At 39.0% G+C, this 21,525-nt stretch overlaps 1 protein-coding gene across 4 annotated transcripts in view; it reads left to right on the forward strand.

Annotated features, from left to right (window-relative positions):
• Positions 1-2,770: 2,770 nt before the first annotated feature.
• LOC148726752 (fibroblast growth factor receptor 1-A-like) overlaps positions 2,771-21,525 on the forward strand; it is a 45,763-nt gene continuing 27,008 nt past the window's right edge. For all 4 annotated transcript variants that reach the window (XR_015989586.1, XM_088727713.1, XM_088727712.1 and 1 more), the window contains exons 1-7: positions 2,771-2,914; positions 3,136-3,522; positions 5,467-5,736; positions 7,667-7,906; positions 8,867-8,967; positions 9,622-9,680; positions 9,812-10,011. Coding sequence is in view for 3 of the 4 variants with exons in the window: in XM_088727713.1 (XP_088583839.1) it covers positions 2,857-2,914; positions 3,136-3,522; positions 5,467-5,736; positions 7,667-7,906; positions 8,867-8,967; positions 9,622-9,680; positions 9,812-10,011 (1,315 nt within the window). In the remaining variant the exon portion in view is untranslated. The remainder of the gene's footprint in view (positions 2,915-3,135; positions 3,523-5,466; positions 5,737-7,666; positions 7,907-8,866; positions 8,968-9,621; positions 9,681-9,811; positions 10,012-21,525) is intronic.

Genomic DNA, 21,525 nt, shown 5'->3' on the forward strand with positions numbered 1-21,525 from the left:
CCATAAGCAAGGGCGGCGAGATCGTTTGCTTCGCTTCGCGTAGATAATGAGACAGGCTTTGTTGTTGTTGTGTTCCTCAGGGACGAAAGGAGCTTTGTTGTTTGTTTCTCTGGGAGCGTCGTGCACGCTCAAACATATGCAAATATCCCTTGTGCTGGAGTTTTGATGATCCCAACTTGAAAGAAAGCACGGCAAGAAACATTCACTCGCAGAGCCATGGTAGAGACTTTCTTCCTTCAAGTAATCCAAGACGAAGTTCTAGGTGCTTACACACCTTTGTACATCGTCAATTTCCCTAGGAGGTCTTAATATGGCTAGAAAACAGAAAAATAAGACGGAGCGCAAGAGAACGTGACAGGTCGGCCTATCGGCATAACGGCATGGTTGTCCGAAAGGGATATGGCCCATAAAACGGAGATTACACTACCTGGGTACAAACTGTTTGAACATCAGAGAGTTGATAGAACAGGCGGAGGGATTGCATTGTTATTGAATGAAGCCACCGATGTGCGAAAGGTGGAAAGTGGTGAACGCAGGTCATTCGAGTTTGGTGAATGGATTCTGAAACATGGGTCAAGTAAACCAAGGGTGATTGTAATCTACCGAATTCCCTACTCTGCCGCCCATCCTGTCTCCACAAGCGTGTTTTAGGACGAGTTTGTGGCCTATTTGGAATCCGTTGTTATGTCTCCTGAGCCATTGTTGATCACTTGCGATTTTAATATCCATGTGAATATTCCCAATGATTCAGATGCCGCTCGTTTCCTGAAACTGCTGACCTCGATGGGCCATCAGCAGCACGTCGAGAAGCCTACGCACATTTCTGGACATACACTGGATTTGATTATAACTCGATTCTCGGACTCTTTGCTCTTTGCTAAGCCTATAGCTGATTATTTGTTCTCTGATCATATTACTGTTCTATGCGATCCTGAGTTGAGAAAACCACCCCCGAAAGTAAAGCAAGCGTCCAACAGAAAAATCAAGGACATAGACAGGGAAAAGCTACAGGTTGATCTATTGTCTTTCGAGCTCTGCCAAAACACTCGGGATACCCTTGATGAACTCGTTAACAGCTATAACACGACCTCAGCTCATGCTCTTTATCGGTATGCATCATTACGTACAAAAGTGATACGCTCTAGGCCATTAGTTACCTGGTTAAACGAGGAAATCAAGGCGGTAAGGCGGGAGAAACGGAAGGCTGAGAAGAAGTGGCGACGAACTGGCTCTAGGGAGAATACGCTGGCGTACAAAGTAAAAAAGAACAATGCGAATGCTTTGATGAATGAAGCTCGACGCAAATTCTATCATAACCTCATCCAGTATAATAGCGGCAGTCAGCGCCACCTAACTTTTGGCAGCGAAGAAGCTACTCAACCGGGTGGATAACAGGGCGCTCTATCCACCCGTGGACGATAACATTAACTCGGAAAATCAACTGGAAACTTTCTTTATTCAAAATATTGAGACCATTGGTTCCAATCTCGACAATATGGCTTAAGGGCTACCAGCACTCCCCGACGACTACGCCCCAGTATCACTTCCCCTCCTCAGCAAATTTAGCCCCCTTACGGGAGAGAAGGTTCGCAAGCTCATCAACAGCAGCACAAATAAAAGCTGCACTCTAGACCCTATGCCAACATCCCTAGTGATAGATTGCCTTGACGTGCTTTTACCGATCATATCGAAAATGATCAATTTATCACTTGAGTCTGGGCTATTCGCTGATGACTGGAAGTGTGCGCTTGTCCTTCCTCTGCTGAAGAAGTCTGGGTTAGACCTTCTATACAAAAATTACAGACCTGTCAGCAACCTGCAGTATGTTTCAAAGCTGACTGAAAGGATGGTGTACGAGCAGATAAACACCCATATGATGACTCATTCACTATATCATGAATTTCAGTCTGCATATCGCAAAAATCATAGTGCGGAAACGGCTCTTGTTAGAGTCACTAACGATATTCTCATGAAAATGAACACTCAAGAAGTCACCTTGCTGGTCATGCTCGATCTTAGCGCCGCTTTCGATATGGTTAATCATAACATCCTCCTTACTCGTTTGAATGAGGAGTTTGGGAAATGCGTACTGGCGTTGGAATGGTTCAGGTCGTATATGGCGAAAAGAGGCCAGAGAGTCTCTGTAACGATGTCACTTGGATGGCCGCGCAATAACCCAGATTAAACTATAAAACCCGGCCCGGCCCGGCTGCGAACGGCGAATCTCCCGAATCTGTACTGATCATGGCAGATATCTGCGTTTTATAAAATACGCCGATCGCGACGGTCATATTCGCCGCGATCGGTAAATAAAATCGTCAGGTGTGTGTCACCGGCTTTGCTTCCGCTTCTTGCCTATTTTGATCCCTCAGCTAGGTTCTGGTCTAAGAATAATTATAACTATAAGTAATTTTATGATTCATTGGGAGCCGGAGAAACCGAGACGAGCAGGAATCGGAAATATTTCTGCTTGAGTATGCTACAAGTAAGGGCTCGTCATTTCAATCCTAATCCTTCACAAACGGAAAAATTTCCAGACATAATTTTTCTATTTCATAAGGTAATGTTATATATTTCATTAAAAGGCTTCAATAGGTTCTGGGTCGTGTTTAAAACAACTTTACTTATCAATCGAGCATGTCAGTCTTTTCCATTCCAGATTTTACCCATATATTCTTAAACCAATCAGAACCTTCGTCTTAAATGCCGTCATTAATGAATAGCCAATCAGTTCTCGTGATATTTCCAGCCTAATATATAGCTACTGGTGCGGAGTTACAGCCTTTGGTTACATGTAGCGATGATGTACGATATGGCCTAGGTTACACATCTTTGGGCATCAAAGACATTTCTAAGATGATTCGTCATTTGAAATTTATCTTTGTATGGATTTCACTCATGCCTCAACTCACAGGTATCGCAGTTAACCTGCATTTGTGCTGATATTTTCAGTGTCTACTTTCTTCTTTCATATCAGACCTCGGTTCACTACTATGCTAAATTAGGATTAATTTTAAATTGACAGCAGCAGATTGTTGAACCTTTAAGATTGTGAGCGATATTTTAATTCAAATTAGAGGAAAGCTATTCTTGTTTCAGTGAAATCGAAAGCATGATTTATCGTTCCTCCTCCAGATAGCGGAAGTGTGACATGGAATGAACCTACCCCGGTTAAGACAACATCGAATCCAGCTGAAGTGCTCCCCCCTGGCATTGTACAGGTTTATGAAGGGTCTTCTGCCACACTGAACTGGAGCTACAGCCTGTCTTTAGGTCTAGGTCTTGGTGGCTTCTTGAGATTTAGCAATGTTGGCATAGTCGACATTTACTCAGATGGTTCAGCTGCTCCTGTCAGTGACAGTTTTCAGAAAAGATTCATCGTAACCTCAATTCTAGGAAGAATTTCTCTGTCTATCTCTGCAGTGACTCTTGCTGACGATAAGGCTAATGGAGAATTTAGCTGCAGTTTAATTGATAACAATAGGGATACTTGGAAACGAGCAATTCAAGTACAAGTCCTAGGTAAGATTAGAAGTGTTGCTGACTTTTAGAGAGGCACACCTTAACTGTAACATATTATTATCCGCGTGTCATATTTGGCTTAGTTGAATTGTTAGAGTTTCTCAGCGCAATAAACCGACGACAATCCTTTCAACGAATTCATTTAATTAATTGGACTTAATGTTGCTAATGTTGTGCATGACACATCTCATCTTAGGGTAGGTTTCAATGGCACACTTCACTGTTTTTGTCACGTGTCCTATACAAACTATATGAGGTCTGCAAAAGGAGAAATAATCCCATGTGGAAGAAACAACGAATATATGCAGTAAGGGAAAAAACTCAAAATTAAGATTCACGTCTAGATAAAGGAGAATAAATGGAAAACTCATCAGAGGATTAAGATATCGAAAATTTCCTCACAGTAATCTTATGTATTCATGATAACATTGAGGCAAAACAACATAAAACTGCTGTGTTATACAAGGATTTTCAGCCCTGAAAAAAGGTGCAGCAAGTTGCAAAGAGATTTGTTAATTTTCTCAGGGGTGTTTGATATTGCCAATCAAATGTTGACATGTCACTTGCCTTTTGTGCCACTCTGTCATGATGATAAATGAATGGGAAAGCCTTCACCATTCCTAATCAAATGTGTTTCGTTAAAAGTTATCAGACTTTGGTAGTTAAAAGAAAAAAAAGGTGAATGATAATTTCTATTTCAACTCTCTTTTTTTTCCGACTTAAATGCAGCTTAAGCATGCCACTGCAAAACTTAGAGAATGCTGATAAAGTGTGAACAGCGCTAATCCCTTTTGGTGAGACTATTTTTCATTCTGGGTTAAGGTCTTTACTTCTTGTGCCAGGCAGGCTTTGTTTTTGCTTGGACTTCTCTCCTTTCTACCTTTCTCTATTCACATTCTAGTTTTAAATGCAGAGAGAGAGCAAAGATCTTCACCAGCAACCGAAGTTAGCAGATGGTTATGTGATTGATATTCAAGGATAGAATGTTTTGCATGAAGAAATCCTTTCAGAAGTCATTTATGTTGACATACTATAATTGGCTATTCACTCTTTGAAGGGCTCAATAATTCAGTTCTAAAATGTTTTTTAAATAACTTGTGTGCATTTTAACATTTTTTGAAATTTTTTGGAAACTATTGTTAATATTATAGTAATGCATGCTTAGTTTGACACAATAAAAAAAAGGGAAAAATTGCGTAGGGTTAGTCAATTCCACATAGTAACAATTTTGATGTCAAGTTTTAAGCTACTTGAACTTGGTACAGCAATGCCCTCTGATGTTTCTGGTTGTGTGCCGGCAAGGAAATTGCTTATGAGTGTGAACCACAAGCCATTACCCAATTCAGAGAGACTTTTTTTCATTTCTCTTGGAATTTCTCTTGGAATTTCTTGCTTTGTTTTATCTTTCTCCATTCACATTCTACTTTTATATGCAGATGTTTAGCAAAGGTCATGATATAGAACTGAAAGTAGGAGATGTTTTTTGCAATGAAATCAAGAACCGAGATGTTTCGCTGCAAAAAAGAAATCTCAGCAGTGACTTATGTTCACAATATAACTGGCTACATTGTATTGACATTTTGCCGACCTAAAGCCCCTAAAAATTATTTCAAAAAATGTTTTTTGTAAATAGCTCCAGTGGGTCTGAATATTAATTTTCACAAAACTATTTCCTGGAAACTGTGGTTAAAATATTAATGCTCAGTTAAGGCTGAGAAAAGGATTCCAAGAAATTAGTTACCTTTTGAAGATCCACCAATTTTTTTAAGGCAGACATTTGTGCATAATGAAGCACTAATTTCTTGTATTAATTGCACAATCATAATGTATGTGAATTTCATTTGCATGTGGAAGGTTCACATGGGACATTTAGAGCTGTAGCAAAAAATGTACATGCCTTTCAGTTATCCTTGAAGTTTACTTGTGATTGTTTGAATGCCCCAGTTCCAACAAACATCTCTGGATTTAATGGTAGTACAACAGTTCTTGAAGGCAACAACTTGCAGTTAACCTGCGTAGCAGTGGGTAGACCAGAACCAAACATCACCTGGACCAAAGAGGATACAGGGGACCAAGGAAATACTGATGTGTTATCTAAAGGAAAGGTGCTGACCATAACAAAGATCAGCAGGAATGATTCAGGAACATTCAGCTGTACAGCATATAATGGTTTTGGTAAAGCAGAGAGCCAAACAGTTTATGTAAAGGTTACTTGTGAGTATGCATTGAAAAAAATTTAACTATTAGGGAAATGTTAAACAGAGATGCATTTTCCATTTATCTCTTATGCTGTAATGTGTGCTGTCAATTACATGTACATGTATTGATGTTTGGCTAGGTACATCCACGCAGGGCTCCCAGTTAGATTTTTTTAAAAAATGTATTTAGGGGGACCTTTAATTGTGAAATGGTTTCCACAACCAAATTTGGTTGTGTTGCATGGTCGTTCTGATTTCTTGTTAATAGATTAGGCCCTGTTGAGATGCCGTTCCATGAACTCAGCCTGGCTTCATGTTTCATCAGGGTCTCCAAACACTTGAAAACAATAAGAGTAGCTGGCCTTTACCCTTGTGCTTTCATCAGTTTTCTGGTGTTTGGAAACCATGATGAAATGCTTGCCCATGTTTATGAAATATTACTTCTTGGTATTTATGTGATGTCCTCAAAATTAGAATATAAGGAATTATCAATCCTTTTGAGATAAAATAGTTAGTTTTTAGAAAAGCTGAAGACTTATCTTTTCACAATTTCTCAGTTTAATAGGGTGTTTTTGTCTAGTGATAAAGTAAGGTTGAATTTTCTACACTTTTGCATGACACAATAATAATGACAGCTGAGAATGCTGTCACTCCAAGTAAAAAAAAGTGACTTTTCTGATGAGGTTTTGAATTTGAACAGTCCTTGTGAGTGACTCATGGAGTATTCATGGAAATGTTTACAAACCCTTAGAAAACAACTACAAGCTTTTTGTAGCAAACCTCAATAAGAAATGTTTTTGTTAGCTGCCATATTTTTACCCCTCGTGGCGTCTCTGTACCAATGCTTATAAATTGTAGTTAAACATTTCTTCAGATTTCTTCTGCATAATACATTGCACAGACCTGAATCATTGTAAGACTGTTTGAATAGTCATCTTATTTTATCTCAGTCTGTAATTCTTGAATTTATTTGTTGAATGGTTTTGATGATGGTGATGTGAGGGTTACAGTGAAAACCAGCAATCCCTTTATAATTTTTTATAAAATAATGGAGTTACATGTACTAGTTAGTAGGAGAATGAGAAAGGCGACGATGCTGCTAGAAATATGCAGGATATACTTGGAACTGCATGGCCCTTTGTCAAGAATTTTAGTTTTCAGAAATTTCATTCTTATGTGGTGTAACTAAATAGAATTATCATGGTTTAGTATATTTGCTTGCTTCTGGTTGTGATGCATCCTGAAAATTATGAATACCATTGAAACTTTTAAGAATAAAAAGCCTCCTGAAAACATGTTCATGTTTTCATTGCTCAGAGAATATAAGTACTCAGACGGCTTGTGTACTCTCTGAAGAATACAGACAGTGGAGCCTAAAGTCTCCTAACACAACATTAACTTAATTTCAAGAGGGGTTTACATCGGCAGAAGTCAGCAAATACCTCCCAGAACACAGTAGCTTAGGGGTTTCACTAAGCCACTGTCTGTGTTAGGAAATATGTTCAGTTGATGCTTATTTCAAAACATTAAACAATCCAGTTCAACATATATGGTAAGATCTGAGCCCAAAGATTTGAAATCACATCTCAATAGTTTTCTGAGTGTCAATATTACAAGGTTTTTTGTTTAATTCTTGAATATTATGAAAATTTAATCAGCAATAATATATTTAACATGCATCACTCTATGAATAGCCAGAAGATCATCCAGTTAACATCTAGACAATAGCAGTTTACATATAATTGGAACCACACCATAGAGCACTATTTCCAAGCCCCTGTAAATCAGCCCAACTACATAACATCAGACTAGATCAAGAATATTATTTTGTTTGTATTGTACTGGAGTGGTTGGACCCCATAGCTTTTGAAGGCAATTCCCTCAGATGCATCTTTTTGTAGATGCAGTTTGTTAGTCTGATTTGTTATTTTTCAATTTGATTTCAGATCCAGCCAAGATTCTTCCCAGTAAATTTAAAGCTGAGTATATCGTTGGTTTAAATGAGAGTGTAACTCTGAATTGTACAGCAGAAGGGAAACCTCCGCCTACATATGCTTGGACTCCATGTGGCTCAGGACAAGTTTGTGACAAGAGTACACTTGATCTTTTAAATGTCTGTAATGATGTCAACTATACCTGTGAAGTGGTCAATATGCATGAAAATGATTCAAAAACTGCCAATATTTGTAAGTTACATTACAGTCATGCATTATACAATCGTATATACTGTAGCTTGATACATTTACCAATGTGACATTTTTGGTTAGGTTCTCAGAGTTGAACTGGGAGTTAGCCTGTCAGGTTGCAGAAGCCTAAATCATACTTCCACTTTTTCTTGGTTGATATTTATCTGTTGTTGAATAATTGCATCTGAGTAAAATATTGATGATTCTATCACATGTAAAAATACAATGAAAGCAGTGCAGTAATTTTAACTTCAGGTGCTTTATGGGTGTGAGTATCGTAAGTAGGGCAAACAGCTATAACCCCAGGGTTTCTGAGACACTGCAAAAACTATAATTGTGTTGGATTTTTATTTTGGGGGATTACACTGTAGAATGTTGTTTTCTTTCATCTTCTATTCATTGTATGCTGAGAAGCTTTTTTTACATCAGTTTCACAATGCTTTCAAAAGCTAGAGAAGGGGAATGACATCTAGTTACCTCTCGATATTAACCTGATGATCTACTGGTAGTTTGTAAGTAGAAGGTCAGTCTAATGGGAGTGACTGTGTTACCCCAAATTATTTCACTTGAATTAAAGAAATTTTTTGAAACTTTTTTCTGACTGTCACTCTTGTTAATGCTGAAGAGAAAAGGCCAATTAATGGAGTATGTGTATTTGATTAACAATATCATGAATTGTCATCTGGTAAACAATTACTACATTCCACCAATGAAAATAATGATTAGGAGTTAACTAGTGCCCAGGATCACGTAAGCTATGGTAAAAATACTAGTTCTTCTTACAACAAGTGGTGTACAGAAAGCAACAGACTCCTCAATTGTCTGGTAAAAATTAATAAGGTGAAATAACCTCAGAAAGGGCTTAAAGTTTTCCAGAAATCTCATTTTGCTGAAGGAATACTGGTATCAATAAAAATTTTTGGTAAATCTTTTAGTAATGATTTTTCTCGTACTTTTCAGACATTGGAGGAGATGTGATTAACACAACAATTACCCTCAAAGGTGAACCTTGTAAAGATGGACTAAACAAATCGTCAGTAGAAGAGGCATTTAAAAAAGAGGTAAATAATGTGCATCTAACTTAGATTATTGCCTACAAAGCTACAGTATTCATAAAATATCTACTGGATGTTTAAAAGTTTGTGCCTGTGTTGAACTTCACTTGATCTGTTAAGTTTTGTATTATAATTGTTCTGAGTTTTGATTACTCCAGGGTCAGAGAGTGATGTGCTGGTTGTGTAATGATGAAAAGGAAATTCAGCTACTAGAGAGAATGTGTGTTAATGTTAAATCTACAGTGTTTCTAAAATTTCTAGGTTGCACTCAGTCTGTCAGAGTTCTTTAAAATCTTGAGCTTAAAAAGCTCTTCACAACCTCCATGATTATTCGTTTTTTGCTCTTGCTCTGTATTTAGGGAAATAATTGGTTTGGTGCTCTTTTGCCAAAAAATATGAAGAAGGTAACAAGAAGAAGAATTAACATTCATTCATTGAAGTGGCATCTTTGAAGAGATGGACTCACTAAGTTGCTCATAGACTCAGTTGATTTTGAGCTGATTCTCAGCAAAACAGACAAGTTTATTTTAATTAATTAGTACATGATAATTATTGTGTGTCATTGTTGTTTGTTCTTAAGTATGTCTACAATACAGGTACACAGGTGTGGTACATTTACGCTGAGATTTTTTGACAGATGATTGAAATTTTTACTTGCAGCTTAAAAATGTTTTTGCTGATAAACATGGTTATGAAGGAATGCAGTCAATAAGTGTGGGGTGTGTGATTTATTAAGATGATTACCAGTTGCTTACGTTTCCATATTTTGAATTTAAATTCTTTTTATTTCCTCATGTTTTCTGTTTCCCAGTTCATGTCATTCTAACCCTTGGTTGTTGTCTTTCCCAAGGTGTGAAATTAAAACTGTTGACCTTGCACTGAAATTCAACTCCACTACAAGGGAAAAAAATGTGATCACAACACTTATAAATGCTACAGTTAAGCAAGGTAACAAACTGGGAGAGTTCAGTGTGTCTGGTATAAAACGGAAAACATGTTCAACAAATGTACCAGTAACATCTCCACCACCAACTGACAGCTCTTCTGAAGGTAAGTCTTCATAATACTTTCTATGATAGTTTCCTATGATGCCTTTGCCCTCTACTTGGTTGAAAGCATGTTTTTTGATGTGAAATATGTTTTTGAAAGTTGCTGTAGTTAATACAGGATTGTTACTGTCAGTAGTGGGTCTTAACACAGATCTGAAAGCTTGGTATATGATAATATTGATAACAATGAAGACAACAAGTTGTAATATTACAGTGAAACCTGAGTTTTGCGACCACCCCAAACATCACGCAAAAGTGGTCGTTAATGACAGGTGGTCGTTTAAGCAGGTTTGTGAGTGACGTCATCAACTTGAAATTTTTTTCCGGCATCCACGATACATATATATATTCAAATTTAAATATACAGGTACAGATAACTTAGTTATACAAAACACAACAAATCAATCATTTTTGATTAATGCATTTTTATTGCAACCACTAGGATTATAATTATACAACGCGTGATCTATCGTAATGGCAGAAAAAAATTTGTAACTTTGGATTGTTTTGCGTGCTTGTCAAATTTTACTTGCTCGATCGCGCTTTTAATGTTTAACAAAGCGTCTGCAACTTTAGGCTTCAAGTTATTTTTGAAGCTGAATTGTTTTAGTTCACCAACCATTCTAGCTGCTTCCTTGACCGTGATCTCAGGAGATTGGTCTTCTTCTGAATTTTCGCTTTCTTGTTCTTCATCTTCATCAGCATCTGATTCAAACCCATTCTTGGCTTGTTCGATCAAACGCGTTTCCCAATTTGGATCAGTTACTCCATCACAACTTGTCAACAAAGCATTATCCTGATTGGCATATTCTTCTAAGGTAATGCCATTTAACAAGGGTAGAATTTCCTCAGCAGTAACGACATCTTGACTATCGCCTTCGCTCTCGGCAACCTCGTCTACACTAGTTTCCTAAAATCGTACGCATGGAAAGTTTAAAATGTGCTTCATATATGTTACCTGGGGTACATATACGGATTTATCGTTCTCAATCACTTACAAAATAGTCAAAGGCAGTAAATAGTCATGAATTATAAACTGATAATGTGTGTAGAAAACTGCCTGAAACGTGCTTCGCAAACTGCAAGCGACAGTTATTTACGCAAACCATATGCTAACCAGAGTGCTTGCGAGTACAATGCCAGGACCCCGTTTCAATACACGATGATTGTCAATTTCAGAGACTGATTCTTGAGTTTCCAGCAGTAGAAAAAAGTGATCGTATCATAAGCATGTTCATCACAATCCGAGCATTAATAACGAACGTTTTACTCGAGATGTTGTGCAAAGAGAAAGTGTATGCGTGCCCCTCTCTTTTCCTTCCTATATACAATGTAACTAAATTTAATTGAAGTAATTTTGTATTTAGTTTTCTTTCATTGGAAATTTTTATAATTACCTTTTTCTCGCATTTATCTTTTTCTGCTAAGGTTTGGAGAAATAAATAGATTAGATTAAAAAAAAAAATGAAAAAAGTGGCTCCATGTGTTGGTGAGACGAACATTTCCTATTGTTTGAACACATCGAGTAGAAAGCATGAAAAGTAGGGCTAAAATCAATTTTAATAATGAAAAAGAACAGTTCCGTCTTTTCGCAGTTGAAGTAAATCCATGAAACCCGTGCGTCTGTTTCACATCACACCTTTGCGGTTCCTTATTTAATTCTCAGATGTTTGACAGGTTCTCACCAGGAGGTGTGCGCACTCTGATTGCGCTGCATCATGATCGTAAAACAATCATTTGCATGCTGACGCATTCGAGTAAAATTCTTTGGTGGTGATGAGGAAGCGTGAGTATACTTGGATAGTAATGGGGAGTCACTGTCTGTTGCCGCTCTTTCGAAAGTTAAAAATTTTGACGGGCCTGCGCGACTCCTGTCATTCGTCTATGACGAATTTGTTCGTAGGAGACAACTGACGTGATTAAGACATATTGGAAACTGCAATCTGCCAAAGAATCTCGACACGAATGGCAACAGTTATTTTACACTCACAGCCGACGGTGGAATGAATAATATCAAAGTTAGAAATTATTTCCTAGATGCAAGTTATCTAACAGGGACTCGACCTTTGACATGCAAACGCATAATAAAGAGACAGAGACTTGCTAATACACTGTACATGAACTTTTTCTACCAAGCGAAAATAAAAGGAGAAGCCCCACTGCTCCTAAGAACAAATTTGTCTCGCTCCACACGCGCGCGCACTGAAGAAAATATTTAACCTTTTGTAACAAGAATCAAAGTGGCCATGCAAATCTTTGAAGGGCCTCAAACTACGACTTCAACGAATTTGACCTCCTCAAAAACCAGTCTCAAATTGCATGCTAAAAAAAGTGCTGGCGTTTCTCCTTGAGAATGATAGAATACGCAACAAATACTTACAAAAAATACTTCTCTACATTCACAATAATTATATCGAGTTACATTACCCATAGTGAAAGGAAGAGAAACAGCTTAACTTTTGTGAAATGTTCAGTCAAAATCTGCCGATTTCTGTTGCTTTTACCGCCATTTTGAAAATAACACTACCACAATGCAATGCAATTGGAGGGTACACGCCGCTTGGGTTCTCACATGACAACATTGTTGAAATCATGAACTTCGCTAACTCAACCTTATTGTATTTCAAATTTCGGAAAGGGCATTACATGATTTCTTATGGTAAAACCACGCATCTTGAACTGTGCGGGATTTTTTTAAATAAACAAAGTAAACCCAACGGTAGTTAGTGTAAGAGTAAATGTGACCCTCCATAGGACTTCAATTTCAATTTCAATTTATTTATTTGTTAGCAATACAATATTATCACAGTCCTAGGTGACCCGCAATTAGCAAGCTATTCTAGGCGGGCCACCCTTCTAAAACAAGTGCTGTCTCTGCTAATGATCACATACCGATACAATTAAACAAAGATAATCATTGAATAAAAATACAATTGTTAAATAAAATAAAATAAAATTAAGTCCGTTGAATAATTAAATAATCAATTGCAAAGTTATCAAGATATATAATACAATTGAACAAGACTTAAACGAAGAGTTACTTTATCAAGAGATATTTACAAATTTCTGAGCAGCGTATATCAACATTCATCTCCTCATTTTCCAAAAGTTTTAACAGGCGATTTTTAAGTTCACGCTTAAACGGGGTTCTGTTTTTAATACGAAGTTCTTTTGGGATGCTATTCCACAATCTTACACCTATTCTAGCAAAAGAAAATAAAAGTTGGTTAGTTCTAGACGCTTTAACGTATAGATTAGCCGTTGCTGAGAATCTTGTGAAATGGTGATGAACCTGCTCGGAGTGGAGAAAGAGCATAGAAATATTAGACGGGGCACGGTGATTATCAATGTCATGCATCAAAGAGGAAACCAAATGAGAATAGAGCATAGATATTGGTAAGATTCTGGAGTTAACAAATAGCGGGGCACTATGAGTTTTGCTATCCGCAAAATACATTAGTCGTAGAGCACGTTTTTGTAAAATGAGAACCTTATTTAAATGAGTTGGACTTTGATGCTAAAGGTGATAGCACGCTTAAAGTGTGTCCAAAAGCACACTTCATTACCAAAATCTTTTGTTTCATAGAACACACTAAAAACAAATAAAGCGTGACCTGTCGAACAATGTAGCGTGAGCAGTTGAACATAGAAGCGTGTTAACCTTCGAAAACAAAAGCTACGGTGCGAGACGACACAACACACTTAGCGTGCGAGACTGGACGCAACAATTAGGCCAGTGTGTTCACCGTGTCAAAAGAACTTTAAAAAACCACTGGCTGAAGTGGTTAAAATGAATATCGATGCATAGTTACTTACTATTCTTGAAGGAGCCTATTAACGAATAATAGTGGATTCTGCTTGTTGTCAAGCATAAGCTTATTTATTTCATTTCAACCTTCTGACATACACCATCGATCGTTGTTTTTCGAGCATAAAAGACGATGAGATTCAGCCTCAAAGTCAACGTAACTCATTGGTTTTCGCAGTTCCTTCGTAGAAGTAGTCTTTAGTCGGATTTACAGTACCTGACAGTGTGCTTTGCTGTTTTCGATCTTTTTCTCGGTCATAAACATGGACCATTTCAAGTCTTGTGTATTGTGTTGTAGATATATTTTCTCGGACAAACGCAAAACAAATCTCGCGTGGTAAAGTTTGGGAAATATTTCTGAGTGGGTGAATAGCACGATGACCAAAAGTGTTGTTTGGTCAAAGTAAACACAAGCTCGCCATGCCAGGCGCCAGCTTTATCAAATTTCAGTTCCAGTGTTCGCGCAGATTTTTTACTCTAATGAATTTGAACGGTAATTTGAAACCTAAGAAAACGCTGGTGCAAGCGAAAGTCACAAGTATTTATATAAACAGACTATGCGCTTCTACAAATTTTCTGTTGTCTTTGTAGTTTCGCTCGCTAAATTAAGATTAAGCTTTTCCAAACTCTCAGCCTTCATTTCCAAGTATTCCACCGCGCTAAAATATCACAGAAAGTTTGGAGTGTCTTAGGGCTGGGAATAAACACAAGCCGCGTTTGGTTTCGCGAGCATTCCATCGTAAGAAAAACATTACTTGCTAGATTCTTGCTGGTTTTAAGAGGGGTGCTGTTGTCTGACTTGAATCTCGTTCGTGTCTGGCCATAAATTTTCGAACGGGAGGGCTGGAATATGGCCCGATCAGACGCGCTCGGCGGCACAGATGTGTCGCTCTGTTCTTGCTCAATTTTCGTTTGTTCGTCTTGCTCGTGTCAGCTGAATCATCGCCATGACTTATCATGTTTGATTCTCGTTGATTAGCATATTTTTTATGGCTGGTGTCTCGCCGAGAATTTTTGGACGAGGCGCGCCATGAATCCCACACTAAGCGTGCGATCGATCGCACAGTAAATCGTGCTATCGATCGCACACCAAGCGTGCTATCGATCGCACAGCTATATAAGCGTGCTACCGATCGCACACTAAGAGAAACAAAAGATGTAGCGTGTTAAAAAATCCGCGTTGCAGGACACACTAAGCGTGTTGTGTCAGCGTGTTGTAAGCGTGCTATCACCTTTAGCTTTAAAGTCCTATGGAGGGTGACAAATGCTAAAAACTTACTTACGCCGTCGATCCTCTATTTTTGAGAACTTTCCAGCCAAGATAGAATCCTTAAGATGGTTTCTCTTCTCTTAACACCACGACTGTATTAAACTTTCCATACGATAGGACAAGAAGTTATTTGAAGAATACAAACTTTCTGAAATATTATTTGAGCAATGAACCAACACGAAGGTTAAAACGACGAATGCCAAAATTTTTACCACAAAGTGGTATCTTGTTTTTTCCATTGTCCAAACTGAACTGAGTTATAAACTGAAGCTAGCAGGAAACAACCATGGATAAAATTTTTTTCAATTTTTTTTGCGCCCTAGCGTGAGAGAAAACCAGATAAGGCTCAAGTGGCTCCTTCCTTGGATCCTTTGTAGGTTGCTGTCTCTTTCTTGTTGACCTTCTTTTAGCCTGTTCTCTGGAACTCTTAGCATTTTCCTCTCTCGTTGGTCTTGCTAGATATTCGCCTTATTACCATAACCTCTTGTTATCTTTTGCTCTTCTCTCGCCATGTTTTGCCTATTTTCGAGGCCTTTCCAACCTTCTTTCGTGTTGTTCTTGACTCGCTCTACATCCTCTACTTCTTGCTTTCTTTGGTCACTTTCAATCTTTTTCCAGCCTACTTTCACTCAAAACCCTTTTCCACCAACTTGAATTAAAGTAATTCTCTCCGGTTGACAATGCTTTTGCTCTGAGGCTGGTGTGTTGGAAGTTTACGAGGAATAACAAAACGCCAAGAACAACTGTTTAACTACAAACTCACCAGTATGATATCCCCTTCTAAATGCGGGTTGCTAATTCTTTGCCTGCGCAGCCTCACATCTTCTAACCCACGTGAAGCCCTTGTCTAATGCCTAATCGGGTGCCTGTAGTACGCTGCACCAAAGTTCGGCACTCGAGTAGGCACACTTCATCAGTTTCTACGGTCTTTACAGGCGTGCACAAATGGGACTTTAAGTTACGCATGCATTTGCGTGTGCACATTACCGTCCTCCTCTCCCTCTCCCTTCCAATTGCATAATGGCTAAAGTCTTGTACGCAATGCATTTGGCTGCGTATGCTTAAAGTCGCACTTTGATCATATGGATGTATGGTGGCTCGTCGAACCAAATGGGTTTGGCTTGACGAGGTACTAATATTTCTTATTAGTATAGGGCTATGATGCACGTAATACTCCGCTATAATTATAGTACTCTCCATTCTACTAGGGTAACCTAGATTTACACGAAGTAACTTTCATTGAGGCCCTGAAATGAAAACAAATGGGAATTAAAATTGTAGATAAATCTGGTTTACACGGAATATTTGAACGTGGCTTTCACGAATGTCTGCGATTGAGATGAAGTCAGAGTTAAAAACCCGAATTGATAAGAGTCAGACCAGTTAGTTACATACATGAGCAAAGTATGGACAGGGACTTGAACTCAGGGTAAATCCAGTGGGTGGCAATTTGGATTTTATGAACCTGGGACCACCAGGTTATAAGACCAGCACTCTAACCACTTGGCTACACAATTCCCACAGAACACTCATGATTTTAGACCAAGATTGGTCAATGGCAGTAAATGTATACCTGCCCCATTTTAGACGAAAGAGCAAATGCAAAATTTTTGTTGTTAATAAAGGAAACTGTCTGGTGTTGAAGAGTACATGTATGTGAAGTTGGCAGACAATGTGGTCGGAGAGCATAAAGTGTAGATTACAATGATATGAACGAAACAAGCTTGAGTGATGTTCAAACTCAAATTCTGTCAACAAGCTATTGGGAAGCGTCACAGTATCATGTGAAAACAAAAAAAAATAGTGGTGTCAGGATTAGAATTATTCTGTACCACTGTAGCAGGAACTTCAGCTAATTCTGTACCTACGCTAGGAAACTGGTCAGATTGGTTGCATGTTTCTACTTGGGGCATCACAGAATTCTCTTGGGACAAAGGAGTGGGATTGCACTCTACAATTTCTCTTTCAATGTTCTTCTTTTTAGCATTCTGTTCTCTTGCATCATCAGGTATTGAATGATTTGCATGCGCAAATGTACTGTTATTACCTGGGACTCTAACGAGATTTTCTCTGGGTCCTTTATGGCGATAATTGTACGCAGTATCCATTTCTCCTTTCCCCCTCTGACATTTTTAACCCTGACTGGCTGATGTAGATCAAAGGTTCGCAACTTTGGATGAGCACCCTCTTTGATACTGCTTGCCTGCTTTCTACACGGCTTTTTAAACTTGGCTTGACCAGGGACAGAATTGTCCAGGGCTTTCTTTTTAGAAACAACTCTGCTGGGGTCTTACCTGTCATGGAATGTGGAGTATTCCTGTATCGGAATAGAATATCAGCCACTCTGTGTTGCGCGGACCTTGCATTGCCATAAGCTTTATACATACCTGTGAATGTCCGTTCATGTCTCCGCCAAACCATTGCTAGCTGGGTGGTAGGGAGGAACTAGGGTGAGTTTTATTCTGTTCATTTTAAAAATGTCTGGTACTCTTCAGACACAAACTGCGGACCATTATCACTAACCACTCTAACCACTTTATGAGGTAATCCGTATCTAGCACATATGGCTCTAAGGACATCGATACTTGCAGTAGTGGTGGTCATGGGAAAGACTTTCAACCATTTTGAGTGACTATCAACAATGATAAGAAATTGTTGACCCTTTGCTTCAGCAAAGTCTACATGGATTCTTTGCCAGGGCTCAGTAGCCCAAGACCAGAACAGCAGAGGAACTGATTTAGGAGTGCGTTGGGTATTGACACAGTTTTCACAAAATCTGACTCTGTCTCCGATGTCCTGGTCAATACCAGGCCATCAGACAAATGATCTGGCAAGTGCCTACCTATGACACATTCTAGGATGGCACTCATGCAACTCATCTAACTGATGCCCTTGTAGTTTGAGAGGAATAACCACACGCCTGCCCCACAACAAACAGCCGTCTTGTAAGGAAAAATCCTCCCTTCAATTCCAATAAGGTTTTATCTCAGAATCAGGACAATAATTTGGCTAACCTGAGGAGGTGTACTCGTACACTTTACCAAGTTCCTTGTCTGTCTTAGTAAGGTCAGCAATTTCCACAGCAGTTACAGGTAAGCTACTGACGGCTGTAGGAAACACATAGTGTTCATCGGGGTCAGGATCCTCTTGATCTCTGGTCTGAACTGGGAATCTGCTGAAGAAATCTGCATTTGCATTGTCTGCATACCTTTTATAGACAATGTCATAATTATACCGAGACAAAAGCACAGCCCATCTTTGTAACCTCGCAGCTGCTAGGGGAGGAATAGCAAATTTAGGACCAAATATACGTGTCAGAGGTTGATCGTCATTGAAAAGGGTGAATTTTTTGCCATAAAGGTAAAGATTGAAGCTTTTGATCCCAAAAACTATGCCTAACCCTTCCTTTTCTATTTGGGCATAATTTCTTTCTACCATACTGAGGGTACTGGATGCATATTCAATGGGTTTTTCAAACCCATCCTCCAGTCTATGACTCAAAACTGTTCCAATACCATGTGGGCCAGCATCTACACTCGTATAAACGGTTTACAGGGATCATAGTGGATCATCACCTGATCACTTGAGAGTACCTCTTTTGCCCACAAAAAGGCTGCTTCACAACTTTCACTCCAAAACCATTTAGTCTTGTTAGTGAGGTACTCATGCAGTGGATGTAGTTTGGATGAAAAATCAGGAATGAACTTGGACTAATAATTTATCATAGGCAGGAAAGATCTCAATTGAGAGACATCTGCAGGCCTCGGTGCTTGTTCCATGGCCTCAAGCTTACTCTTCACAGGACTAATACCTTCCTTGCTCAAAGTGTGTCCCATATACTTCACCTTTTCTTTCAAGAACTGATGCCTAGGCCCACTAAGCCGTACATTTTGTTTAGCTAACTTGCTAAAGACCTGTTTGAGGATGTCCAAGTGTACAGACACTCCACCGGATGTAGCAACCAGTATGTCATCAACACGTACCATCACTCCTTTAATCCCAGACAAAAGGGCATCCTTGACTCTGTGGAATTGAGGTGTAGCTGTTTTCACACTGAAACACAAACATTTTGACCTAAACAAACCTTTGTGTGTATTGATTGTCAGTAACTCTGATGATTCATCATTAAGAAACGATTGAGGGCACTAGTTAGATCTATAACAGAAAAGGTATCTGGGGTAGAACCATCCTGAGATAACATGGCAAACATATCATGCAAATTAGGCAATTTGTATGAATCATCATCAATGCATTCATTCAGTTCTTTATAGTCTCCACATACCCGGATAGACCCATCAGCCTTGGGAACATGAACTACTGGACTAGCCAAATTGCTATGAGATACGGGCTACAATAATCAATCCGCACCGTCCTATATCAATGATCTTGTCAAAATTAAGCCTTTAAATTCATTTTTTCATTTATTCATTTCCTGTCATGACCTGTCCATGACAGGAAACCTGAGCAATGACCAACTTCAAACAATGAATAAAATTGGCCTTGAGGCCCTATCTCTGCTATCACATGCAAATCATGAGATTAATGTGCACAGGAAACAACTTATGAAGTCAAACATGGGAAGGATTATACATACCTATGCTCCTCCCAGACCACCTTCTCTGACATGCTCTTTGGAGACGACCTCCATAAGCAACTGAAGGATATTGGTGACCAGAACAGGATTGGTGCCAAAATCCAGCCAAAGACTACAATTCTTATGGTAGCAAGTACTCTCACAGGAATTCCAAAAACTTGAGAGGCCAGGGCTTCAAGCCCTGGAAAAGGAAAGAAGGTCAAAAACAGAGCACAAAACATCGGCAAGAGTTAAAATTGACCTAGAAAGCTCTAATGACCTGGTAAGTGACGAATTTTGATATATGTTATATCTAAATTTGTAGCTAACTAGAGGCTCCAACATATGGGAGGTACTCATTCCCCACAATGTAATGATATAGCAAGGGTTGTCATGCTCTGGTGTAAAGAACGAAGCTTAAAACTGTCTGTTTCCCTTATGCCTGGCATTCTTAACACTGAGGCTGACCAAGCAAGCCGGCAACGTGACAGCAACACTGAGTGGTCTCCTGCTCTAGCCCTTTTTCAACACCTTACATATGGGGAATGCTGCAAATAGACATGTTTACCTCTAGACTAAACCACAAAGTCCAGAAATATGTAGCCTGGAAACCTGACCCAAATGCCATAGCGATTGATGCCTTTACAACTGACTGATCACAATATCAACTGATATACTGATTCCCACCTTTTAGGTGAAAGTAGGGAAAGCCATAGGGAAAGTCCTTCAGAAAATTCAGTTTAAAAAGGTGTCTGCAATCCTGATAGTTCCCTTTTGAGAAACTCAGTTTTGGTACCTGCAACTACTTCACATGCTTCAGGACAAGCCAATAGAGATAATAAAGAACAGGAAAACACTGACCTACCTCACAATCCCGAGGAAATACACCCTCTTTACCCAAAACTACAACTCCTTGGCTGGCTTGTGTCAGGCTAGCCCTGACAAAACAAGGCATTACAGGCGAGCCACTTGATATTATACTCCAGTCCTGGAGAACAGGGACTCGCAAACAATACCGAAACGTCAGCTTTTGTAATCGTTACGGTGGCCAATTTACCACTTCAACTTTGTTGATATATCCAAGTTATTTCGTTGCTCCCACCGACGCAGCCCCAAACAGTTTCTTTCGAAACTATCAGCCCTTAATACCAAACGTACGTTACCGCATGGGTAAAATTCTGTGAGGAGCATAATGTACATCAGATCAATCCAAGCCTTCAAAGTGCTCTTCAGTTCTTGTCTCACTTATCTAAGTGTACTGGATACAGTACTGTGGGAACGGCAAGAAGTGTATTGACTAGTACTTGAGATATGTATACATGTAGCTCAGAATAAACCAACTGAATTAGCTGAGTAAATGGTTGCCAATATAGAGGTGAGGAAACTGTGGGAGTAGCTCTAGACCAAATTAAGACTAGTAGTGTATTTGTTGCCCATGAATACAGGATTTACCTAAAGGAAGTAGCAAGTAACTTATACACAACAGGATTCGGCTGAGAGAAAAGTCTGGTAATGAACCAGGGAAAGGAAACCAAACTAATGTAGGAAATTAACCCGAATGGATCTTACAACTCTTATAAAAATAGTTTGAAAATTAAAACTAAAAAGGACTAATTGACTTTGCCATATTCGTAAAGCCGGGCAAAAATAGTAACCCATCGATCGAAGGTTGGTTTTCATTTAGTGAAAGAATCGAACTTTCAAAGCGAAAGACTAACGGAAGGCAGCCTACCTGTTTTTGGATCCTGTCTGGCCGCACTTGGTTTTGTTTTTAGTTTTGTATTTATCGGCAGCTAACCGAAAACTCCACCTTTGCAGGCAAACTTGGCTGAATCCAGGATGTAAAGTGACACAGTCGGGTTTT

Source organism: Stylophora pistillata, chromosome 7, assembly GCF_964205215.1.
Source record: "Stylophora pistillata chromosome 7, jaStyPist1.2, whole genome shotgun sequence".
In the NCBI taxonomy this organism is placed as follows: Eukaryota; Metazoa; Cnidaria; class Anthozoa; order Scleractinia; family Pocilloporidae; genus Stylophora; species Stylophora pistillata.